The 23317-nt window shown below is 34.1% G+C and overlaps 2 protein-coding genes across 4 annotated transcripts; one reads left to right on the top strand and one right to left on the bottom strand.

The window, feature by feature from the left end:
* Positions 1-23: 23 nt before the first annotated feature.
* LOC133175482 (E3 ubiquitin-protein ligase TRIM23-like) lies at positions 24-3532 on the bottom strand. Its single transcript, XM_061310582.1, has 4 exons — positions 2102-3532; positions 1713-1772; positions 825-908; positions 24-741 (listed from the first exon to the last, which is right to left on the bottom strand). Exons 1-4 carry the CDS (start codon positions 3522-3524, stop codon positions 98-100), a joined length of 2211 nt encoding a protein of 736 aa, XP_061166566.1. The 5' UTR covers positions 3525-3532; the 3' UTR covers positions 24-97.
* A 659-nt stretch (positions 3533-4191) lies between these two features.
* On the top strand, positions 4192-14391 carry LOC133175481 (proline-serine-threonine phosphatase-interacting protein 2-like). 3 transcript variants are annotated; one of them, XM_061310579.1, is made up of 14 exons: positions 4192-4398; positions 4792-4892; positions 5142-5216; positions 5413-5554; positions 6786-6848; positions 6938-7042; positions 8468-8513; positions 9519-9598; positions 11126-11224; positions 11593-11689; positions 11879-12031; positions 12243-12311; positions 12718-12788; positions 13149-14391. In XM_061310579.1, exons 1-14 carry the CDS (start codon positions 4363-4365, stop codon positions 13293-13295), a joined length of 1284 nt encoding a protein of 427 aa, XP_061166563.1. In that variant the 5' UTR covers positions 4192-4362; the 3' UTR covers positions 13296-14391. The 3 variants fall into 3 exon arrangements, with proteins under 3 accessions (XP_061166563.1, XP_061166564.1, XP_061166565.1); XM_061310580.1 differs by lacking the exon at positions 12243-12311 and having other exon boundaries at positions 4193-4398; XM_061310581.1 differs by lacking the exon at positions 12718-12788 and having other exon boundaries at positions 4193-4398; positions 13149-13291.
* Positions 14392-23317: the final 8926 nt, after the last annotated feature.

Raw genomic sequence — 23317 nt, 5'->3', positions numbered from 1 at the left:
TTACGGTATTGTATTAACACTCGACATTTATCGAGTGCTTTAAGTATTATATTAACACTAAACATGTATCAAGTGCATTAAATGCCTTATACACCTGTCAAACAGGTAAAAGATGAGACGGGATTTTGTTAATTTGTTGACCAGTTCTTATTTTTAATTCAACAGTAAATTTCCCTGAAGGGTGTAGACAAAAAGCGGGCCAAAGAGGTTTTTCAAACATGACGTCATCAAATCGTACGATGAGATCCGACTCTGTTGTGTCCACGATGGATATACAGCCATTTGTATCATCCACGAATATCCCGATTACTTTTCTCAGGGAAGACTTCCTATATACAAGACCGACAGGTAAATGACTGACAAGGTGACCGTGATCCCAGCACTCAATGCAGACCTGGTGACATTTCTCACAAAACAAGACAGAGAAGCTCCAGCCAAACTTGTGATGTCGAGTAGGTGACGTAAAGTCAGACATTTCCAAATTAGTAATAATGACGTCACATATGACATCACTGAAACTAAGATCTTCCCAGATGTCATACTTTATTTCGACTTCAAAATACGCTGCACAAGGAGAAAAGAACCAGATGGAGCCGGCAATTCCATTGTACACGCTGCCCTTGTTGATAAGGGTCGTCTGATACTGCGATACCGCTGTAGATGTGTTGGAAATTATCAGCTTATTTCGAGAAATGTAGCAGTTCTTGTGTAAAGTTGACTCATCAAGATGAAAAGGGGGACCTGAAAGTAAAAGAAAAATCAATACACAAGTAGGCTTTATATATTGAGTATGATTTATTGAATGTTAGCTACTAGTGTGTTACAGGTATAGGTCATTCGGTAGCGCTCTAATCCGGATGAACCTGAATTGATGGGTTTCCTTGGAGAAGTCAAAGGCTTCATGTCATCTGCAATTTAAAAAAAATGTTAATGATAACCATGAGAACACTGGTATATTTAACCATAACTCAAATACTGATTAAGAATAAGTGTCTGTTATTTGGTGATTTCTATCAAGACACCACGTGATGAGAATTACCTGCCACTAGATTGTTTATCGTTCGTAAAACATCAGATTAAAAAAGTATTTATTACATTTTCAACAGTGAAATACTGTTATTTATTTATTGAATAAAAGTGATATTCTGTCACAGTGTGAAAGGAAACAAAAGTGATATTCTATCACAGTGTGAAAGGATATCAAAGTAAGTAAAGAATAATTTCTGGCCTGTCATAAGATAGAGATTGAGTAACTAAACCATCTTGATAGAGACTAAAACTACCAATTTCTTCCCAAATATGTTGCTAAAATGTTACAATGTTTTTAATCTCACAATTGCTAAGCTATGACGTCTCAACCGCTCAAAAATAACGTCACAGACTGGCATTGTGTTAACTAACAAAAGACAGAGGCAAAAGAAATTCAAAGAAAATGAAATATGCAAAAAAAATTCACAATTCACTCGTGAGACAGGATTTTTTTTATATTTTCACTGGTGCTTCGCAATTCCATATCCAACTACAAAACATTGAATATTCTCTATTTCATACATTATATAAAATCGGATATAATGAGGATCGGATACCTTAATTGACTAAACATTAGTATATATATATATATATATATATATATATATATATATATATATATATATATATATATATATATATATATATATATATATATATATATATATATAATGGTTACAAACCTTGTGACAGAACTAAATCAGGAATGGGACTTTTCATAATATCAATGCATTGAACACCATCTACAAATAGGTTATTGAAATAAGTGAAAGTGTGCAAGACTTCAACTAGTAAGCAACAAAATAAATTGCTTCGAGTGTCTATAATTCTGTATATTATTTTTTATTATTTTAGGAGCCGTCACAATCGATAAACTGCATTTAAATTAATTTCCCCTTTTCCCGTGAGATCTGAGATTTTAAATTTTATTTTTAGAATAAGATATTCTATTGAGAATGAAAAATTAACTTTAATGTCAAATATTTTTCTCAGTCAAATAAACTTAAACTTCTGGATCTCATAGAACTTATAGTACTTGTGAAACAGGAATGACCAATAACAGTCAACCTACCATCAGGTGACAGTGGTCTCTCTATAATGTCCAGCTGCTGGCTATGGGTGTAAAATGGCCGTCCATGTATAAAGACTTCCACGCTATAGATACCAGTCACATCCACACGAAATTGTGTCTTTAGAAGACCGCCGTCCTCTCTCTCACACGGGCACAAGGATCGTGTTACCTTTCCACTGGGATCTACAAGACAAACCTGGACGTCCATTTCTTCTTCCTCAATGCCTACTTGATGTTGATCAAACAACTCAATTCTAATTTCAATAGTTTCTTCAACATGTGCAAGAGATGGAATATACATTTTGGTATAGGGTGCATACGCATTTGAAAATACAGTGGTACCGAAGATATCGATTCTCTCCTTCAGTTCTTCTAGCATGTTCTGAGAGGAGAAACGAACGGTAGAGTTAATGCAAGGAAGACATCTATTATCCTGATCTGTTAGCTTCAAGAATTGTTCTCTAATGATTCGTTCAAGGTTAATAAATTCTGGTTTATTTCCACTCTCCAATATATTTTTAAGGTAACTTCTGCCATCCTCTATAACGTTTTTATGCATCTGGAATTTCCTTTCTTGTTCCATTAGGAGTGCCCTTTTATTCTTTTGTTTTGATTGGATGAATGTTTTCACTTCGGACTTTCTTCTTTCAAGTTGCTTCATCAGGAGATTAAACGTAAAGTCGGCGTCCCCCAGAGCTTCCTCGCTAAGTCGATCCACGTTGCTGATTTCGTCCCTAATCAACGTTATGGTGTCATCAACACCATCACTTTGATGCTGCAAAACTGCCTCTATGGTTTTGATATTCTTTAATCTAGTCTCAAACACACTTTCAATTGTTTTTACTTTGTGGTTGTCTTCAATGTGGGGAATCACACATAATGAGCACAGACACCGTTCACAACTTTTATTGCTACAGAAAAATTTTAATCGCTCATTTGAATGCCCAGGAGCTTTACATTTTGAAGAAGACATAACATAATGTTGTTGCAAATTTGCATACTCTTTAAGTGAAACAATACCATGATCGCGGTACTTCTTGTACTTCTGATGAATTTGCAGGCACTCTGAGCAAAGATTATCAAGACAATCCATACAACGATGTGTTGCCTTCGGTTCTTGATCGCAGAAGTCGCAGTAGACTTCTGTCTGGGTTTGGGTATTCTCTGCAATGTATCGCATCTTGACAGGGTCCTTTGGAAATAGAGTGACGTCATTCTCCGAAGTCTCGTGTGCTGATTTACATTCCGGGCAATTCAAAATCTCATCAAAGACGAGTTCGCACAGACAGTCCAGGCATACGTCATGTAGGCATGGTAACAGACGTGGTTGATGATCCTCGTCATTATACACGTGGTTACATCGGCGACATGTGACTGAGAAAACCCGCGAATCCAGATTCTTTATCGCGTTCGTGTCTGACATATCTGAAATGGATAAGGGGGGAAATTAAAAGAATTTACATTGCCAATTAGGTTAGCATGAATGCCAAAAAAAATGTTTTCAATGATGTACAGTGAAGTATGATTGTACTTACCTCTAGTGGAGGACTATCATCAGTAATATACAAAATAGACATACCAGAATAGACAAACTAATGTAGACATTCCAGTATAGACAAACTAATGCTTTACCAATGACAACGTTTAAGATTGTGCTTTGTTGTTTAATATGCAAGACAAAGGATCTTATCGTTGTGTTTAAGTCAATATAATCCAATTATCTTTGGCATCGCATTTCATTACATCTATTATTCATGGGTGTAGCTTAAAGTAATTCTGAATGAATGATACAAGGTATTTAAATATACGCGATAAAATAGGCGCGGATCAAAGCTTTCTGTTCTTTAAATAAACCAGGAAGCGATATAAGCCTCTTCAGTGGGTTTACTCCTCAAGATATTAGCATTTTAAAAGTTAAAAAGGAGTGCACACTTTACGCAGCACTTTTATTTACTTGTCTCGAGGGAATTCGTAGCTAATTAAAAGGGAAGTTTATTTATGGCGTTTTCCTTTGAACATCACACTAAGACCCTGTAACTCGGAGGACCCACAGCGACCTAACTGATAAAATAATTATCAATACATACTTACACCTTGCTATGAACTTATTTTACTTCCTGGATCTTAATTGTTTACTCATAATTCACATTTAATTTTAGAGCTCTCATTCGTGGCGTTTGTGTTTTAGCGTTTGCGGTTTTATGTTTTACTTTAAGGGACGTGCATTACACGTGAATAGGTCACGGGAGGGAATATAAATAATGACGAGGACAACACAGTATGTGGACGCTTTCTGGGTATGTATTCAAATTCGGTCAATTGTGTAATACTTGAATTACTAGGTAATCGCTAGAAACGTTTATTATTCTATTTTTTTTACATACACATAAAGATAGATGTTTTAAATGATTTATAGGCTCTAGTTTCACATATGTTGACGTGTTTTATTAACAAAGGGTTTTTATCTCTACATCTTACGATAGAAAGTTAATAAAGCTATATAAACAGCTGTCATCGAGTACTCGTATGTCTAAAAGGTGTCAGAAATGTTCAATTTGCATATTCGTATTTCTGTCTTTTTAAAAAAAAAAAAAAAAAAAACACGTGAGTTTAAACCTATATTACCTCCTTTCGTTGATTTTACAAACCGGTTCTAGAATTCTCTACTTTTTGTTTGCTCGTGTATTCAGGACCCCGACTTCACCAATACTAAAGGTTTTGAGATCCTCTCCAAAAGAAACAAAGACATAAGGAAGGTGTCAAAGGAGTTAGAGGATTATTACAAAGAAAGGTAGGGTTATAAATTAATGTATTACACGGTCCCAAGGTTTTCCAGTGTGAATATACAAGACAGTTTAAGACAACATAAATAATAACAAGGAAAATACATAAGCTGAAATTTGTTAGAGTTTGTAATCGTAAATTTTAAGCGAGGATGAAGGGGCGGTCATAAACATATCGCTAACGAATTCATTTTAATATCAGTTTAGATTGTTTATCACAATGACCTTAATATATATGTCGGTGTTTATTATTACAGAGCCAAGGCAGAACAGGTGTACAGCAAAGCGATCCAAGCCCTGGTCAGGAAACTAGAGGCTAAAGAAGAAATCGGGTATGTATAATAGTGGGGGAAGAGTTTCTGTATGAAAAAAGTTTATTCTAAAGTTTACTAGTAAATAATACAAGAATTTCTTACTATAGGAGAGAGAGAGAGAGAGAGAGAGAGAGAGTTAACAATTTAAACTATAAAAGAATGAGAAACGCCATTAAGGCCTTTTACTAATTCATACTCCTGTGATTACGTATAGGGACCTGGGTAAGGCAGTAAGGGAACTAAAAACTCAGACAGAGAGGATCGCCCGAACTCATGAACAGGCAGGAAGTGACTTCCAAATACTCTACAACGAGCTCAGCAAATTCGACGACGACCATAAATCTATTAAACAACAGGTGAGCATTTTAGGACACGTCCGCCCAATACATCAGTAGCTAGCTCACCTGAGCCAATGTGTGTGTTAAAAACTCTCATTCGTTTACATGGAGTCGCTCAGCTTCGCAGGGCACTAAGACGCAAATTGAAAAAAAATTAAATGATACTATCAAGGAAGAATATGTCTAGATAAAAAAAAAACGAAGGCAAAATTTGTATAATGATTTACTGACATATCTACTGCACTACTACACAATTATTAGGAAATTCTAAAATTAAGATATATATGTATATATGATTCCTAGGAAAATGTAAACGAACATATCTTTTATACGTATTTTTAACTCTGAATACTTAATGATATTCACGCCAAAATGACAATGAACACATGGTCCTCTGTTAAGCTTATATGTTTGAAGTTTGCATGTTAACGGTGGTCATGCATGAAGCAATTAAAAAACAATAGAGTGATTGTTTCGGATTGGGAACTGGAAATGATATGTATGTTTCAAATCATTCATGTCACTTGAGTCTGTCAGAAATGTTAACTGATTAAGAAATCAAGGTTATGTAATTTTTGTATTTTTTTTAATTGACCCCCACCTTTCCCTTATAATGATAAATTGACAAATGCAAAAGCCAACCAAAAGCAAAGAGGATGAAATATTGTGTAAATGGTTAATGATCACTCGGAGCCCTTTTAACCATTCTATCTCAAACCTCCACAATTGTGTTGTGAAACGCATAAATTTTCTTACAATGTGAGTACCCAGCATCTTGGTCGTCATTTGCTATTTGATGATGAAAAACGAAGGCTTAAGAACACTAAGAGGAAGACATTTTTTAATTGCTATTAGCAGTTATTTCTACAATTTTGTTATTTTTTGTCGGTTGAAATACAAAATTAATTCATAAAGTTTTGGTTTGTTTCAGTATGAAGAGCGCTGGAAGTGAATACTTAACCACTAAACAAAACTTTCCGTAAATTAAAAATTTCTCATACAATGGTTCATTTGTTAAAATGCTTAGATTACTTCTTCCTCTCACGAATCGTTTCAATTTGGTACTTCGTGCATATTTTATAATTGAAGATTTTCATGAGTGGATATTTTTCACTAATAAAACCTCAATTAAAGAGACCTTTTTTCAAATTTTATATTTGAAGCGGAAATAACTGTGTTTTGTTCGTTTAATTTTTATTTAGATACACGAGACTCTTTTAAATATTTTTGATACATCTTCTATATTTAGATCGAGGACAGAACAAAATCAAGTCAAAATGACAAAATCCAAAAATACAAAGCCTGTATGTCGGTAAGTTGGAAGATGTCACGTAAATCTATCTTGAGCCATTAGGTACATGTACAAATGTATAATAAACAAATAATTCTACTTCTGTCTAGTGCAAAGAGAAATACATCACAAAGTGTAAAGAGAAGGAGGCAGCCGAGGAGACGTTTAACCAGGCCCGACAGAGTGTACAGATTACCTCTAAAGACTTAGCCAAGGTACGACTTACTGACAAACATACCACTATATAATAATGTTAATTCTTAGACAATAATTAATCTAACCCGACAGAGTGTACAGATTACATCTAAAGACTTAGCCAAGGTACGACTTAATGGCAAACCTACCACTACATAATTAGAGGCCCACGGGGCACATCGCTCACCTCAGCACACTGGCTAGAAAAAAACAGAAATCAGTATTCAGTGAAAAGTTTACAGGGGAGACAACCTTGAATTTACACTACCCCAGGATTCTTCCATATCAATATTACTAATCTTGAGCAGAAGATTTTTAAAGATTTTTTCCTATGTATTCCTATGTAAAACTCTGATCGCTTATTGTGGTCACACCCTCTAAATTTGAACAAATTTGAATCTACACTACCTGAGGATGCTTCTGTAATAATATTACTTATCATGGGTTTGCTATTCTTGAGCAGAAGATTTTTATTTCAAGATGATTCCTATCTATGCTTATGTAAAACTTTGACCCTCTCAATCTGTTGTGCCCCCCCCCAAACCCAACCCCTGGGGTCATAATTTGAACAAACTTGATTCTACAGTTAATAATAACTTGCATTTAGTTGCTCTTGAGAAGATTTTCAAAAATATTTCCTAAATATTCCTTTGTAAAAGTTTGACCCACCGTTGTGGCCCGCTCTACCCCCGGGGTCATGATTTGACTGAACTTGAATCTACACTACCTGAGGATGCATCCTTATTAATATTACTAATAATGGCTTAACTGTTCTTGAGAAGAGGATTTTTTAAAGATATATCCTATTCCTATGTAAAACTTCGACCCGTTCTTGTGGCCCTGTCCTACCCCGTGGATTATGATATGAACAAATTTAGATCTAGAGTATGTAATGAAGCTGTCACTTAAAAGATGCCACCAAATTTTAACAAATTCGTAATAATCTCTCTGTTAAAGGGGGTGTGGCACATCCTATGAATAAACTTAAATCCCCTTCACCCAAGGATGCTTTGTGGCAAGTTGGTTGAAATTGGCCCAGTGGTTTTTGTGAAGAAGTCGAAAATGTGAAAGGTTTACAGACGACAGACGGACGCCGAAGACTCTTTGATCAGAAAAGCTCACTTGAACCTTCGGCTCACGTGAGCTAATAATTAGAAACTTCTAAAACAGTGATCATGTTAACTTGACCCCACAGAGTGTAAAGATTACCTCTGAAGACTTATCCAAGGTACAACTTACTGGAAAAAACATATCATTGTATAATAATATAATTAGTAATTCTTTGGCAATTAACCTGACAATTACCTCTAAAGACTTAGCCAAGGTAAGATTTACTGACAGTTGCTATTATATAATGATACATGTGTAGCTTTTTATAAGAAACAACGAAGACAACAAAATACCAGATATGATTATCACTTTTTTAATATTTTCAATGACAATAGGTCGGAAAGGCAAAAGAAAAAGCTGACGAAGCCCAACAACAGGCAGGTTAGGGGTCAATATATATTGCTTTTAAAGATTATGCATTGTTGGAAAATTCTACTCCGTGTTTTGTTGCCGAGGAACAAAAGTAATGCATATCTGAAAAAACCAAATACATTGTACAATAAATCGATCTAATAACACACTTGTCCTAAGGGTTGCAAAATATTTTTTCGCATTAGTAGAAAGTACATGTATTTCAATAAACCATTCAACCACATTTAATTAGATCCAGCACAATCTCTTGATTTAGCTATATAACTTGGATTAGCTGTATAGCTGGATTATGCTATTCAGAATTTAGCTTGATTTAGCTATTTTATCACACTTTGTACTTAGTGTTATTTTTTCAACATGTACAAAAAGTCGCATTTTAGTGAAGTGATAGAACTCAAGCTTGAACTCTTCTGGAAAGTGTGCATGTAAACATTGTCTATCAAATTGCGTCTCCTTCAGAGACTTTGAACTCAAAGTTATAAAAGTTTTGAGGCTATATATAAAGCAATTGATTTGTGACCTAATAGTTACTTTTTGAATGGAATTATAAAGGTCGATTATGATCAACAAGATAATTGATTGGTAATAATTCAGCACTATGCAAACCAATCATATTTATCCACGCCTTAACGCATGCAAGGTGGTGTACAGTTATCCAAACAATGGAAATACATCTTTTGCTTAAATGCATTCAAATGCTGCAATGTTAGAACTATCTCTGATATGGGTTGCTTTTTGATAGCTCATAGTACACATATGAAAAGTCAAAAACTTGCAAATTTTTATCTATTTCTTAGGAAAAACACTTTTGTGAAAAACTGCATATAAATAGCTTTATAATGCTCTTCTGAATAGCTAAATAAAGCTTTATAGCTAAATCAAGAGAGTGTACTGGACCTGTTAAAAATAACCTAGATTATTTAAAGACGACAATGCCTATTTGTTTTAGAAGTACAATGTTTATTACGTCATAGAAGTAAATAAATAATTTGACAAATGGTCCTTTGTTGTTAGATGTTAATTACAAGAATGCAGTACAGGCAGTAGAGATCTCTAGGAAGATATGGGAAAAGGAGATGGAGGATGCTTGTAATGTAATTATTGTGTGAACCAAGGATGCATGCTGTAATGTAATTATTGTGTGAACCAAGGATGCATGCTGTAATGTAATTATTGTGTGAACCAAGGATGCATGCTGTAATGTAATTATTGTGTGGACCAAGGATGCATGCTGTAATGTAATTATTGTGTGAACCAAGGATGCATGCTGTAATGTAATTATTGTGTGGACCAAGGATGCATGCTGTAATGTAATTATTGTGTGAACCAAGGATGCATGCTATAATGTAATTATTGTGTGAACAAAGGATGCATGCTGTAATGTAATTTATTGTGTGAACTAAGGATGCATTCTGTAATGTAATTTTTGTGTGAATCAAGGATGCATGCTGTAATGTAATTTTTGTGTGAACCAAGGACGCATGCTGTAATGTAATTATTGTGTGAACTAAGGATGCATGCTGTAATTTAATTATTGTGTGAACCAAGGACGCATGCTGTAATTTAATTATTGTGTGAACCAAGGACGCATGCTGTAATGTAACTATTATGTGAACCAAGGACGCATGCTGTAATGTAATTATTGTGTGAACCAAGGACGCATTCTGTAATTTAATTATTGTGCAAACCAAGGACGCATGCTGTAATGTAATTATTGTGTGAACCAAAGATGCATGCTGTAACGTAATATTTTACATGTGGGAAAAGGAAATGGAGAATGCTCGTAATGCAATTATTGTGAGAACGAAGGATGCATGCTGTAATGTAATTGTTGTGTGAACAAAGGATGGAGGATGCTTGTTATGTAATTATTGTGTGAACCAAGGATGCATGATGCATGCTGTAATGTAATTAATGTGAGCAGCAAGGATGCATGCTGTAATGTAATTATTGTGTGAACCAAGGATGCATACTGTAATGTAATTATTATGTGAACCAAGGATGCATGCTGTAATGTAATTATTGTGTGAACCAAGGACGCATGCTGTAATGTAATTATTATGTGAACAAAGGATGCATGCTGTAATGTAAAATTTTATGTGTTTGAAAAGGAGATGGAGGATGCTTGTATGTAATTATTGCTTGTGTGGAGAACATCTGTTATGTTTGTGTAATGTTTGTTTGATTTAGAGAAGTTTGTGATTGGTGAACGTTTGTAATGTAATGTTTGTGTGATTAGAGAACGTTTGTTATGTAATGTTTTTTGTAGGGAATGTTTGAAATCTAATGTTTGTGTGATTAGAAAACGTTTTATATAATTTTTGTGTGATTAGAAAATATTGTTTATAATGAAATAATTGTGATTAGAGATCGTTTGTAATGTAATGTGAGTAGAGAACGATTGTAATGTTTGTAACGATCTCGGCAATAACTGTAAAAGAATTCAAAATAATACCTACAAAATCTATATATACTGCGTATTTCATTAATTAGATCTTTTCAGACGTATTCATTAATATTTGTCATTATGTTTTGTATCCCCTCTTAATTCAGTTACTTGTAATAATGTATTAAATTAAACATCTCATATTGATCTGACATATATATCATTTTATCCACAGCAATTCCAGCGCTTGGAGGAACAGAGGGTCGGCTTTTTTAGAGATAGCATATGGAAGTGTACCAATGTAGACTCTAAAGCATGCGTGGATCACGACGAGGTCAGTTTTTATTCTGAATGATTGAATATTGGCGAAAGAAAAGTTGATCTCTTAGCTTGAAAGCATATCATTGAATACACTATTGTGCGATATTTATATGACAATCGGTGCAATGAAGAGAATAGCGATACAGCGATGAAACACGTATATAATTTATCATCGTAATTTCTCCTGGTATCTACCCGGTAGCTCTTTATTTTATAATCGGCGCTCTTTATACTGAGTACTCACCTACCTGTAATTTATATCTTTTGTTTACCAATAGACAAAGCTTATGTGATGTACCCATTTCTTTTTTATCACTCTTTGTTTTTGCCTTTGATTGGTTATAAGCTTTGATAAACAGTTTCTTCTTTTGTGTTGAACAGTGCGCTGAAGCTGTTCGGAACGTCTTGCAATACTGTGATATATCAAAAGACCTACAAGAATTCATAGATAACAACAAATTATCAGGGAGAAGACCAGGTTAGCAAAATATAAATTCTCTAGTGTATGTTTGATATATGTACGTTGTACTTGAATGTTTGTTGATTTTATTGAAACATAAACCATGAAACACATTGCAGAGATAGTCAATTATTAGAGTGATTTTTTTTTCTAAATGACAAGTGAAATAAAAAAGGAATATAAGATGAACTTTTTACTACACTACAGAGCCGATAGTCTTTGAAGACTACGACCGACGAGCCCCCAGTACACCACCTCGGAGCCACACGATGCGACCCCCACAGCCACTGCCTCCCATCCAGCAGCCTAGAGTACCACCACCCAGGCCCTCTGAGGGGCCGCTCATCTCCTTTGACGAAGGTAGAAGAAAGCAGTAGAATAACTGCATCAAATTTATATACAACAATTTTGTTCCGTACACGGTTGCTTGTTAAACCTAATGCTATGTTTGTTTTACCAGACAATTGCAAAAAGAATACAAAAAAGTTAATAGATTACAAAAATCCTTGATTTTGTCTTACTAACCCTGAGAATTAATTGTTTTGCTGTTTTAATTTCCACGCATGCTTAGCTGACGAGCATTATGCTTTGGCGGGAGCCATACCGTCTGGGGAATATTCTTATGCTCGTGTTTTCCAAGGTAAATCGGAGCGGACACGTACTGCCTGTAATTATATAGCATGTCACTGTTGCACACTGTAACCATCCCATTTATTTTTGTATCTACTTGTCTCTTGAGAGAGTACTAATATTCATAATTTTAAAAGCTCTCATAATATGCTCTCTTTCCTATCTGAAGTGCTCTGCATTTCAATTGCACGTCTTGTGTTTTCTGTATTTTACTAATCTATTTTTGTTTCTTGCTCTTTAAAAACATTCTGAAGTGTATATGGCAGTCTGTTAGATGATTTTGAGGAAACCACTTTTTTAATCTCTGCTTTCAACATATATACTGTACATCAAAGTCTTATGCATTTCTTGTCAGATTGTCCAGTTGTTATCTGAGTATTTTTGCGCATGCTCTGTACTACTTTCTTTCTACAAAGATTCCAGGCCTTCTGGACCAGGTCTAACGCCCGGATCACTGGTTAACATTCTCAAGTCTTATCAAGCAAAGGTAATAAATCTCCTCTCCTTCTACAGGAAGTCTAGTCATGTCTCGTCTTGTCTCGTTCAAATCTATCTGATGAAAGAATTGCTTACTGATGTATATACTTATTGAAATGTAAAAAAAGGTAGAAAATTGCAAAACTTTAAGCATTATTTTTGTAAAGTCTAAATAAATTTTCTGGCCGAAAAGATCACCAGAATGTAAATCTTGATTCACTATAGCAATAATGAAAAGCACTATTACTTTTACCATGATTATTGTGAATAAGTGTGCAAATTAGACCTGTAAATCGAATAAGACAAATATGTCATACAAAATTGTCATAAGAGTTAACCTTTGACCTTTTATTATATATATTCTCTCTAGAGTCCGTCTGAGCTGACAGTGGAGATAGGACAGAAGGTGGAATTCATGAGGGACATGAAGGCGGGGATGACCCAGGTTAAGGTGGGGGAGAGGTGTGGTCTGATCCCCACAGCGTGTGTCAGAATGGGGACCACTACCTACCTGTGAATTCTCACCTCTGGAAGAAACAACAATAAAAATTTACTGTGGATATGTTTGTCGTTGTGAATCGCAATGTTTAAATGCAATTTTTTGAAACCTTCTTTTATTTTATTATTTATATTTAAATGTATGTTTAGTGTTACGTATGAACTGAATTTATTACCCTTACCCGATTTTGTGTCTCAAAGAGAGAGAAAGAGAATTTTAATCTGTATTTAGTCTTACATTAAGATAACAATTTGAAGCCAAATTTCATTAAGGTGCTTAGGAATGGGTAAAATAATCAGTTTAAGTTGGCCTATAGAAAAAAGTACTACGTAAAAATATCGTTACGAACTACATGTGCATATGCAATATTTTATGTCAGAAATGTTTTTCATTCGTCATGTTGAGAAAGCTATGTAAAAATTGAAGTCAGTCGTTCTTTAAAAGATTTTATTTTTTTTATAATCCTAGAAGGAGCTTATTTCCGTATATGATGTTCGTTTTGTTATGCTTGTAGTAAAGTATAAAGATGTTCATTTATATATAAAACATTCATTTGACGCTTAATCCATTGCCAGATGCTGAATTCGTTTATTTTTGTTTTGTGTATCTTATAAATTTCATTTACTCATACCTGACACAAACTGATAAAAAAGAAATGTACTTAAAAAATTAATTTACCGTATTGATGATTTCTCAGTGACTCTGTAAATGAAAATAACAGAATTCTACTTCGTTAAATCATCAATGTGTTCGTAATTGAGACAAATTTCACTTTCACTTTCAATTCAATTTCTTTATTGCAGAAGACATACGTCTTATAGCAGTATTACAAGATTATAACAATAGAGACTTTCATAAGAATATAGAATAAAGCTATTTTATATATTCATGCACTGTATAAGATATGAAATCATTGTAATATAAGAAATTATACCAAAATGTCTCTTGAAACACGAATAATTCAATTTTAGTTGTGAGACAAATTATGTGATAATGTCAGGTACTTAAGCGCTTTAATGTTGAACAATGTGCAATCAGTTATGTGGAACTGGAGTATACCAGATATTCACACCTATTCTATTTCAAAGTTTAAAATCAATTATTTATTCTGTGATTCGTGTGTTTATTGTATTTTCTTCTTTAAAATAATTTATTGCCAAATTCCTGCTTCATTCTCCTTTAGTACGATGTATTTTAGCAATTTTTTTTTCATTTCTGATTCATTCCTTAAAATGTATACAGATTTTTTTCTTTTATTTTTTCTTGGCAAGCATTTTTTGTTCTTTCTTTCCTATTTCTTTGTTAAGTAAAACATCTCAATTCATCTCAATTCTTCATGCTTTCGGTCCAAGTTAAATAAAAGTGTCCTTTTAAGAAATAAGAAATCATTTTTAGAGTTTCATATGGATATGACATGAAGTTGGTCACGTGATCAAATCCTATGTAAATAAACAGTTAGGTCCTCATCACATTCGCAGCCAAACTTTACTCTGTCCTTTTGAAAGTTTTAAATAGTCTGTTTGAAAAGGTCAAAGAAAGTCCAAATTTGGATTCTTCGACAACAGAATACAGGCTTGGATCTGTGAATATGGATATTGCAAATCATAGGCTTTTTAAAGCGCCACGTTTTACGGAAGAGAATACTATTCAAGCAACCATTTTGTTCCTTAAACTTCAATTTGCCAACAAATGAATTGATGCAGTTAATATAAGTAATATTCTTAATCACAAAAGGATCCAGTCTTTTATTCCACCATATTTCAAGTTGAAGTCTACACCTTGTATTTCTTACAAATATACATCGACTATTGCTTCCAAACTTTTTAATTACAAACAAACTTTACATGGCCTAGATATCGAACATCTGAAACATAATCCTCAAACGTGTTCATGTTCTTCACCCAACAACTTTAGTCCTGCTGGACACGTCATTACTGGTGACGTAAATATACTTAATAATGAGGACCTTGAATCAGATATTTTACAACGGCCAAAATTTAGGGAACACTGATCTTTAAACTGATGTCATAATTTTATATATAATTATTATGTCCAAGTTTGTGGGCCAAATATGAAAAAGAAGACCTTGTCACTTTGTCAGAATGGATTTTATGTATCAGTAGCGATTGAGGGGCAATATAAAAATCATCTATTTTTCTTTCCTCAATAATTCGGAAGTGAAAATGGAATTAGATAGATTACACGATCAATATGTACTGGTCCCAGCTGACAAAGCAGGTAACAACATTGTCTTTGTAAGGCTCATTATTTTAACTGTATTTTATAGGAGCTGCAAGTGGTAATCCAACATATACATATAGCTCCCTTTCTAAGGAGGAATTTTTTTTCAAAATCATGTTAATTTTAAATATTTTTAATATTCCCAACAAACAAGATACATAGCGGGTTCTGGTAAACGTTCTGCCTTGCCCCTTTATTTACTCTTCTCGAAAATATTGACAAAGGAGAAACTTCAAGAGTACTGTTCAACAATATATTCGAGAAGTGGTGTAAATCAGATGTGGATACTTTTTGCTAGGGAAATTTCTTCACCCATGTTTTCATGGTAACCATGAACCAAAACTTTTTTTTAATTTTACATACATGGTTACAAACTCTGTGTGGAAAATCATCAAATTCTGAGAACCTTCATATATCACCTACATGCCTATTTTGCATGATTTTTACACAGATCTGTTCTTAAAAATAAAAAGAAAATTTGAAATCACATAAAATTTTATCAAAATCAATAACATCAAGACGTACGGTTTTTCATGTCAGGCTTTTTGACATCATAGACAGCTGCTTTTTCAATAGAAATGGAATTCGTAGATTTACTTACCTTGTAATTGGTCATTTGCAAAATTATTTTGTTAAAACCATTCTGATTGTACACACAAGTACCTCGAAGTTGATATTAAAAAGTTGATTGAGTTTCATATTGACTATATCTATGTAGTTTTTGGAGATCGACTTCCAACAACCCGGAATTCCCATGGATACCAATTGCGCCCCGTTATTAACATGCCTATTTTTGTATTCTTATGAAGCAGAATTTATTCAAAAACTTCTATATGAAAAAATTCTCTTGATATATCAACGACGTTTTATCAATTAACAATATTCATTTTCATTCTTACGTTGATTCGATATTTCCTCTGAACTCGAAATAAAAGAAAGTACAGAGTCTGACACATCTGTTTCATATTTGGATATTTTACTAGAAAAAGACCCCTTACAAACAAAACTTTATGATAAACGTGATGACTTTAATTTTATGATAAACGTGATGACTTCAATTTTTCTATCGTCAAACTTCCCTTATTTATGTAACAATATACCCTTATCACCTGCATAAGGAGTTTATGTCTCCCAGGTGATTCGTTACGCAAGAGCATGCTCTGCGTACGAACAATTTCTAAATCGAAACAAGGTATTGACAAATAAATTAATGAAACAAGGATATCAACAGTCTCGTTTTAAGTCAACATTTCGCAAATTCCTTGGTCGATACAATGACCTAGTCAGCAAATACCATCAAGTCGAACGCTGAATGACGTTTTTTTGTACTAATTTTGGCCATTATTTACACGCTAAACTGTCTATGGATTTTTACGTTTTTTCCCGATCATGACAATAAGCACACGGCGAGTGTGACCAGTCGACAGGGGACACTTACTCCTACATGGCACCTCATCTCACGTGCACCTCTGAGGTTTTAGAGGTCTGCGTTTACTCTGCACTAATTTTGTATTGTTTCAATGGACTTTCGAGCTTGATTATTGTTCGTTATCGCCATATTTCATTGTAGATTTGATGGTACCAATTTTATGTCAAAACCCAATGAAACTCTTAAGAAATTATATTTTATTTCTTATGTGTATATTTTATTTCAAATTGTGTTACAAAGAAAAAAAAATGCTCTATTTAGACTCTGTTATAGAAATGGAACGTAATGTACACATGTCAGTTTAGTCCTTCCAAGTGTGCAGTTTGCTTTCCAAACGCAAGAAAGTCTGATCACTTGATCAAATTTATGTGAACGAAAATTGAATGCCAATTTCGTTAGTATTGTCATATTAGGAAAGACAAAATATATTTTTACAACATTTACTAAATGATTTGATTTCAGAGTATTTATAATCAACTGATTATTGTTGTGTGGTGTGTTTTGAATTTTGAAGTCTTGATAATAATACCTTGTACAAGATTAAACAAGATGCATGTCGCGCAGAAATCAAAAGCATAGAAATTCGTTAATTTAAAATATTCTCGCATAATTTCTATTCTCGCAAGCTACATAGCAGCCATTTCAATCAGTTCAACCTCATCAGATTTCTTTATGAAAAAATATAGGACATCTTTACTGGCCTGTTTTGTCGTGTGCTGAAATTATATTTTTTTATTTAATTATTCAAGAACATATTTTAGAAGATATTCTGTGTATTTTTAATTATCTCCGATCTCAAGAACTAAAAGGTGCTAAGTAAAAGAAATTCTGGATAATATATTTTTCTCTCTTCAATTTTCAGATAACAAATAGTCATAATTCCAACAAACACAATTCCCACAAAGCTGAAACGACATCTACAGTTCCTTTATAACTGTACTAGTGTAATAAACCGAATTTTTTGTCAAAATTCAATGAAGAACACAGAACTTTAATAATACTGGTGGACAGATTGGCGAATGGAGATCAAACGTATACGGTACCCCCAGTTTCCTCAGAAGGGAATTAATAATTAATATTGATTCTTATGATTGAATTTTTAATTAGTCCTGTATTAGGGACACTATTATAGTAGTACTGTAGCTAAAAGATAACCATCTCCGATCGGTGTTTAATTAACTCCATGTTATATATTTAGACTCTCTCTCTCCTCTCTATGCAAGGAAGTTCCCTTATTCTAAAGTTTAGAGTACACACAATTTCCAAATTCTAAAACCTGTACAGGACATGTACTTTATACGTATCTTTCACCGCGTGCCTGACTTTCTGTGCTAATCTATATCAGGAAGAAGTAAACCTTTACGGTATCTTACTAGATATAGTGGTTAAGGAAACTTCCTTTCTGTATCAGTATTTTTAAATAAAAATACTTAAATCCACTGAATATTATTTCCTTTATTTCTTATGAAAACCATTGCCGTTTATCAGTCGGTAAACGACACTAAGCAAGCCACCTGCATAGATTTCTAGTTGAACAACGGTTGTTCCATCAATTATGCAAACAATGACATACACAACTATAATACAAAATATAACATATTTAATTTTACTTTGAATGTTTTTTAAAACAGATATAAATATAAACAATAAAATGCTTTCTTTGGTTGTTAGTATGGAAATTAATGTCGCAGCTATTGCAGAAAAAATTACATAACCCGCTTACGCGGGTTATGTATTTTTTCTACAATAGCTGCGACATTAATTCCCGTACTAACAACCAAAGAAAGCATTTTATTGTTTAAAATTACAAAGGGAGTATACTGTAGAATATCTACCTCATGAATGTTTGGTTTGATTTTCTCTGTAAACATAATTACAAAGACTGGCTACAATTAACTGATTTATTTATCGGATTAGATATTAGAACAAGAGACCCAAAGAGCCTTTACGGTCACCTGAATATAATAACACTGTAATGAATCTATAAAAGTATAAAATAATATACAGTTAAAATATATCATTGAGGGAGTTAGCAAGATTCCAGTTCCTCAAGGCCAGGACTATTTCCCGAGGCGAAGCCGAGGGAAATAGTCCTGGTCGAAGGGAACTGAAATCTTGCTAATTCCCGCAATGATATACTTTTAACTGTTTTATTATACCGATACAAACGTAAAATTTTGAGGATTCAGATAGCGTGATTTCAAAGCAGGGATTAGCTCACTGAACTAACACACGGGGATTAGTCCATTTACATATCATACCTATGTAAAAGTAAAATCTAGAGGATTACGGATAACCGGGAATTAGCTTCCGAAGCAGGGATTAGCTCACTTGACTAACACACGGGGGTTAGTCCACTCTTAACGAGTTCTAGGGAATAAGTCACATCTAACGATCTAATGTTATACAAGGAAAAAATCAGTAGAGGTATAATAAAACTAGATGAAGCTATCTTGCCCAAAAGCAAGAGAAATAGGTAGTCTATGAGCCATACAAAATAAAACGTCATATATATGAATCACAGTATATACAGAATAAATTAATTCTCTGAAAACTGTGGACATTTCTGATGCAGATTCCTGTGTGAGAAGTTTTTATATCAGTTTTGATTTCGGCTATGAATTTAATAATTTAGAGAGGCATCCTTGTACATCATAATCCTCACTTAGTTTATCTGCTAATACCCAGGAGCACAGAAGATTTTCAAAGAATTAGCGTATTTTCGCTATCTGATCTATACAGTCCTGCCTTAACACCAGAACCCCTGACCTAGGGGCCATGAAATTCACAATTTTGAAAGAGGCACCCTTGGTCATCATAATTATGCACTTAGTTTGTTTGCTCAATATCCAACATAAATTTCCACACTTACAATATTACAATATATGTAACAAGACGATATGTACATGCTATATGGAGATGGGGCTTTTAACAAAAATGTCTGTGATAAACAATCAACTAGTAGAATCATATTTGCAGACAAGGCAGGGAGTTAAAAATGTAAATATAAGCATTGAATTATTTTTGAAGGATGTAGCCTCATAACTGCAACTTTTTATGCAAAGAATTTTTCTTAATGCGGTAAAGCATGTTACTCAATTTGTCTGCATACACCATTGCAGTTATGGGACTACATCTTTTAAAAAATACTGAGCCAATAAGCCAGTAGAAGGTAAAAGCTAAAAGGAAATTTAATATCCCAATGACTAGAGTACTAAATAGGATATTCACAGCTAGTATGGGATTTAAGAATTCTTCCAAAGATGTATAAACCGACCAAGTTTTATTATTCTAAGCCAAATAATTTTCAAGTTCTGAGTTGGAGTTTATTTGGTCATATCATCTTAATTTAAGGTTCTGGTGACCTGTCTTTAATGAGCAATACACCTTCTACCCAACATGCATCAGCTAGTAAAGTCAGATAGTTCTAGGCTTTAAAGTATTTAAGTTATAATTATAAAATTTAAGAAAAAAATTAATCCATAACAAGAGGCCCATGAGCCACATCGCTCACCTGAGCACATTGGCTAAAAAAAAGCTTTTTTCCTATATATTCCCTTGTTACAAATTTGATCCCCCATTGTGGCCCCTCCAACCCCAAACCCCCGGAGAAGGGGGGGTCATCATTTGAACAAACTTGAATCAACTCTACCTAAGGATGTTTCCAATATGACTAAACATAGCTTTTCTGTTCTTGAAAAGATTTTTTCTTAAATATACTTATGTAAAACTTTGATCCCCCATTGTGGCCCTATCCTATCATGGGGGGGGGGGGGTAATATTTGAATCTACACTACCTGAAGATGCTTCCATATCAATATTACCAATCATAGCTTTGTTGTTCTTGTGCTGATTTTTCGAGTTTTTTTCCCATATATTCCCATGTAAAACTATGATTCCCCATTGTGCCCCCACCCTACCCCCAGGGGTCATGATTTGAACAAACTTGAATCTACACTATCTGAGAATCTTCCATATCAATATGACTTAACAAGGCTTTGCTGTTCTTGAGAAAAAGATTTTAAAATTTTTTTCTATATATTCCTACATGTATGTAAAACTTTGATCCCCCATTGTGGCCCCACCCTAACCCTGGGGGTCACGATTGGAACAAAGTTGAATCTTCACTATCTGAGAATGCTTCCATATCAATATAACTTAACAAAGCTTTGCTGTTCTTGAGCAGAAGATTTTTCAAGTTTTTTTTTCTACATATTCCTATGTAAAACTTTAATCACCCATTGTGACCCCACCCTACCCCCAAAGGTCATGATTTGAACAAACTTGAATCTACACTACCTGAGGATGATTCCCTATTAATATGACTAATTGTGGCCTTGTTGTTCTTGAGAAGAAGATTTTTAAAGATTTTTCCTATATATTCCTATGTAAAACTTTGATCCCCCATTGTGGTCTCACCCTACCCCCGGGGGCCATGATTTGAACAAACTTGAATCTACACTACCTGAGGATGATTCCCTATCAATATGACTAATTGTGGCTTTGTTGTTCTTGAGAAAAAGATTTTTAAAGATTTTTCCTATATACTCCTATGTAAAACTTTGATCCCCCACTGTGGCCTCAACCTACCCCCGGGGGTCATGATTTGAACAAACTTGAATCTACACTACCTGAGGATGCTTCCATATCAATATGACCAATCATGCCTTGCTATTCTTGAGAAGAAATTTTCAAGAATTTTTCCTATATATTCCTATGTAAAATTTGGTCGTCCATTGTGGCCCCACCCTACCCCCCGGGGTCATGATTTGACCAAACTTGAATCTACACTACCTGAGGATGATTCCACATGAGTTTCTTCTTTCCTGGCCCAGAAGTTCTTGAGAAGAAGATTTTTAAAAGATGGTATTAACTTTTCACTAATTTGTAATTATCTCCGCTTGGAAGAGGGCATGGCCCTTCATATGAACAAATTTGAATCCCCATAACCCAAGGTTACTGTCACATTAAAATCTACATGTTCCTATTCGAACACGCAAGCAATTTATATTTACCTGTGGGGAGTCTCCATTTTTCACCGGGTTTATGTTACCCTGTTTTATACCTCAAATCACCGGACCTTTAAAATATTTGTAAGCCCGTGCTTCAGTTTGGACACGGCAGTCCTGGGAGAAGGACGTTTTCAAAATTTCTCAAGATCTGTTTGATTTATCTTATACACATGGCAGACCACTGAGGGTTTTACTTGTTTAGAATTTAGTTGTATGGTCCTGCTTCTCTGAGGTAAGCCTTATTTGTGTTTGTTTTTAATATTTTATAAAGTTGTAAACATCTCAAAACACCCAGATACGGAATTTCTAAAATATGCAACTTTAAGCTATTCTATTTGATATTTTTAAGTTCTGTTATTTATAGTTACTCGAAAATGTTTGAGTCTTAATTGTACGGTGGATTGTTTGTGTCTTTATTTGTCGGTTCTACGTTCTGTAATAACTATTGTATAGTAAAGCATTTATTGCGTTGTACATATTGTACCCACGGAGTAAGTTGTATGTCTATATTATTCTGTGTATGATATTTTAACAGGTCTCATTCCTGTATAGTAGTGTAGAGATGGCGGCCGGTACCAGTCACATCTCATAGTCTTGAACGCAAGACGGACGTGTAACCTCCTCGGCACTGGAGAGGGGGAAGTGTAAACCTTTCTCGGCACTGGAGAGGGGTGTCTGAGCCTCATTAGCGGCAAGAGACTGTAGTGTAGCCTAAACACCGTGTGGAACAAAACCATAGACGTAGTAGACATTTTAGGGACACGGACGACCACACACCAAACCAGTTTATTATGTTGTAGAATATTATTTTGTTAATTAAAATGTAAAGTTAATATGTAGAAAAGATTTTCTGTTATTTATTTAGGGGAGTTTGGATCACTATTCTCTACGCAAGGTCATTATTTGACAAAATGGTGTCAGAAGTGGGATACACTGTAACAGAGTGATAGTCGATCCATTCTAATACCCAATCATTGTAAAAAAAAAAAAAAAAAAAAAAAAAAAAAAAAAAAAAAAAATCCATTTTTGTTTTCAATTCTGTTTTCAATTTCTACCAATAACAGTGTTACAAATTTTGGACATTTATGTTACCTACATGTTTATGTTGTGCATTTTTTATTTTGCTTCAGTTGTGTGATCATTTTTCGTATTTTGTAGAAGAATTGTCCGGTTCTTGATGTTTGAGACCTCCGAGAAGTGTTTCTAAAAGTCGGCAATGTCTCAGTAAGTTGGACCATATCAGCAACCAAATTGTTTGCCATGGGTATTGTATAGTAAGTCCGAAAGTAAATTTCTATCGTGTCCTGTGTGATGTGAGGTTTCTGTCATTAAACTCATTTTCATATCAAGATAAGAAA

This window comes from Saccostrea echinata, unplaced genomic scaffold (assembly GCF_033153115.1).
Source record: "Saccostrea echinata isolate AGI-Se365-2 ecotype Australia unplaced genomic scaffold, CSIRO_AGI_Sech_v1 ptg000062l, whole genome shotgun sequence".
NCBI classification, from domain to species: Eukaryota; Metazoa; Mollusca; class Bivalvia; order Ostreida; family Ostreidae; genus Saccostrea; species Saccostrea echinata.
Note: the sequence above shows the minus strand (reverse complement) of the source record. Positions and strands in the feature narration are given on the sequence as shown.

Bases quoted from the DNA above. Each gene is read 5' to 3' on its own strand.
- LOC133175482 (XM_061310582.1), bottom strand. From the start codon at position 3,524: ATGTCAGACACGAACGCGATAAAGAATCTGGATTCGCGGGTTTTCTCA. The intron at 1,773-2,101 runs GTAGGTTGACTG...ACCTATTTGTAG, and splicing joins GAGACCACTGTCACCTGATG to ATGGTGTTCAATGCATTGAT. The intron at 909-1,712 runs GTTTGTAACCAT...TTTAAATTGCAG, and splicing joins TGATTTAGTTCTGTCACAAG to ATGACATGAAGCCTTTGACT.
- LOC133175481 (XM_061310579.1), top strand. From the start codon at position 4,363: ATGACGAGGACAACACAGTATGTGGACGCTTTCTGG. The intron at 7,043-8,467 runs GTACGACTTACT...CAATGACAATAG, and splicing joins CCTCTAAAGACTTAGCCAAG to GTCGGAAAGGCAAAAGAAAA. The intron at 12,032-12,242 runs GTAGAAGAAAGC...ACGCATGCTTAG, and splicing joins GCTCATCTCCTTTGACGAAG to CTGACGAGCATTATGCTTTG.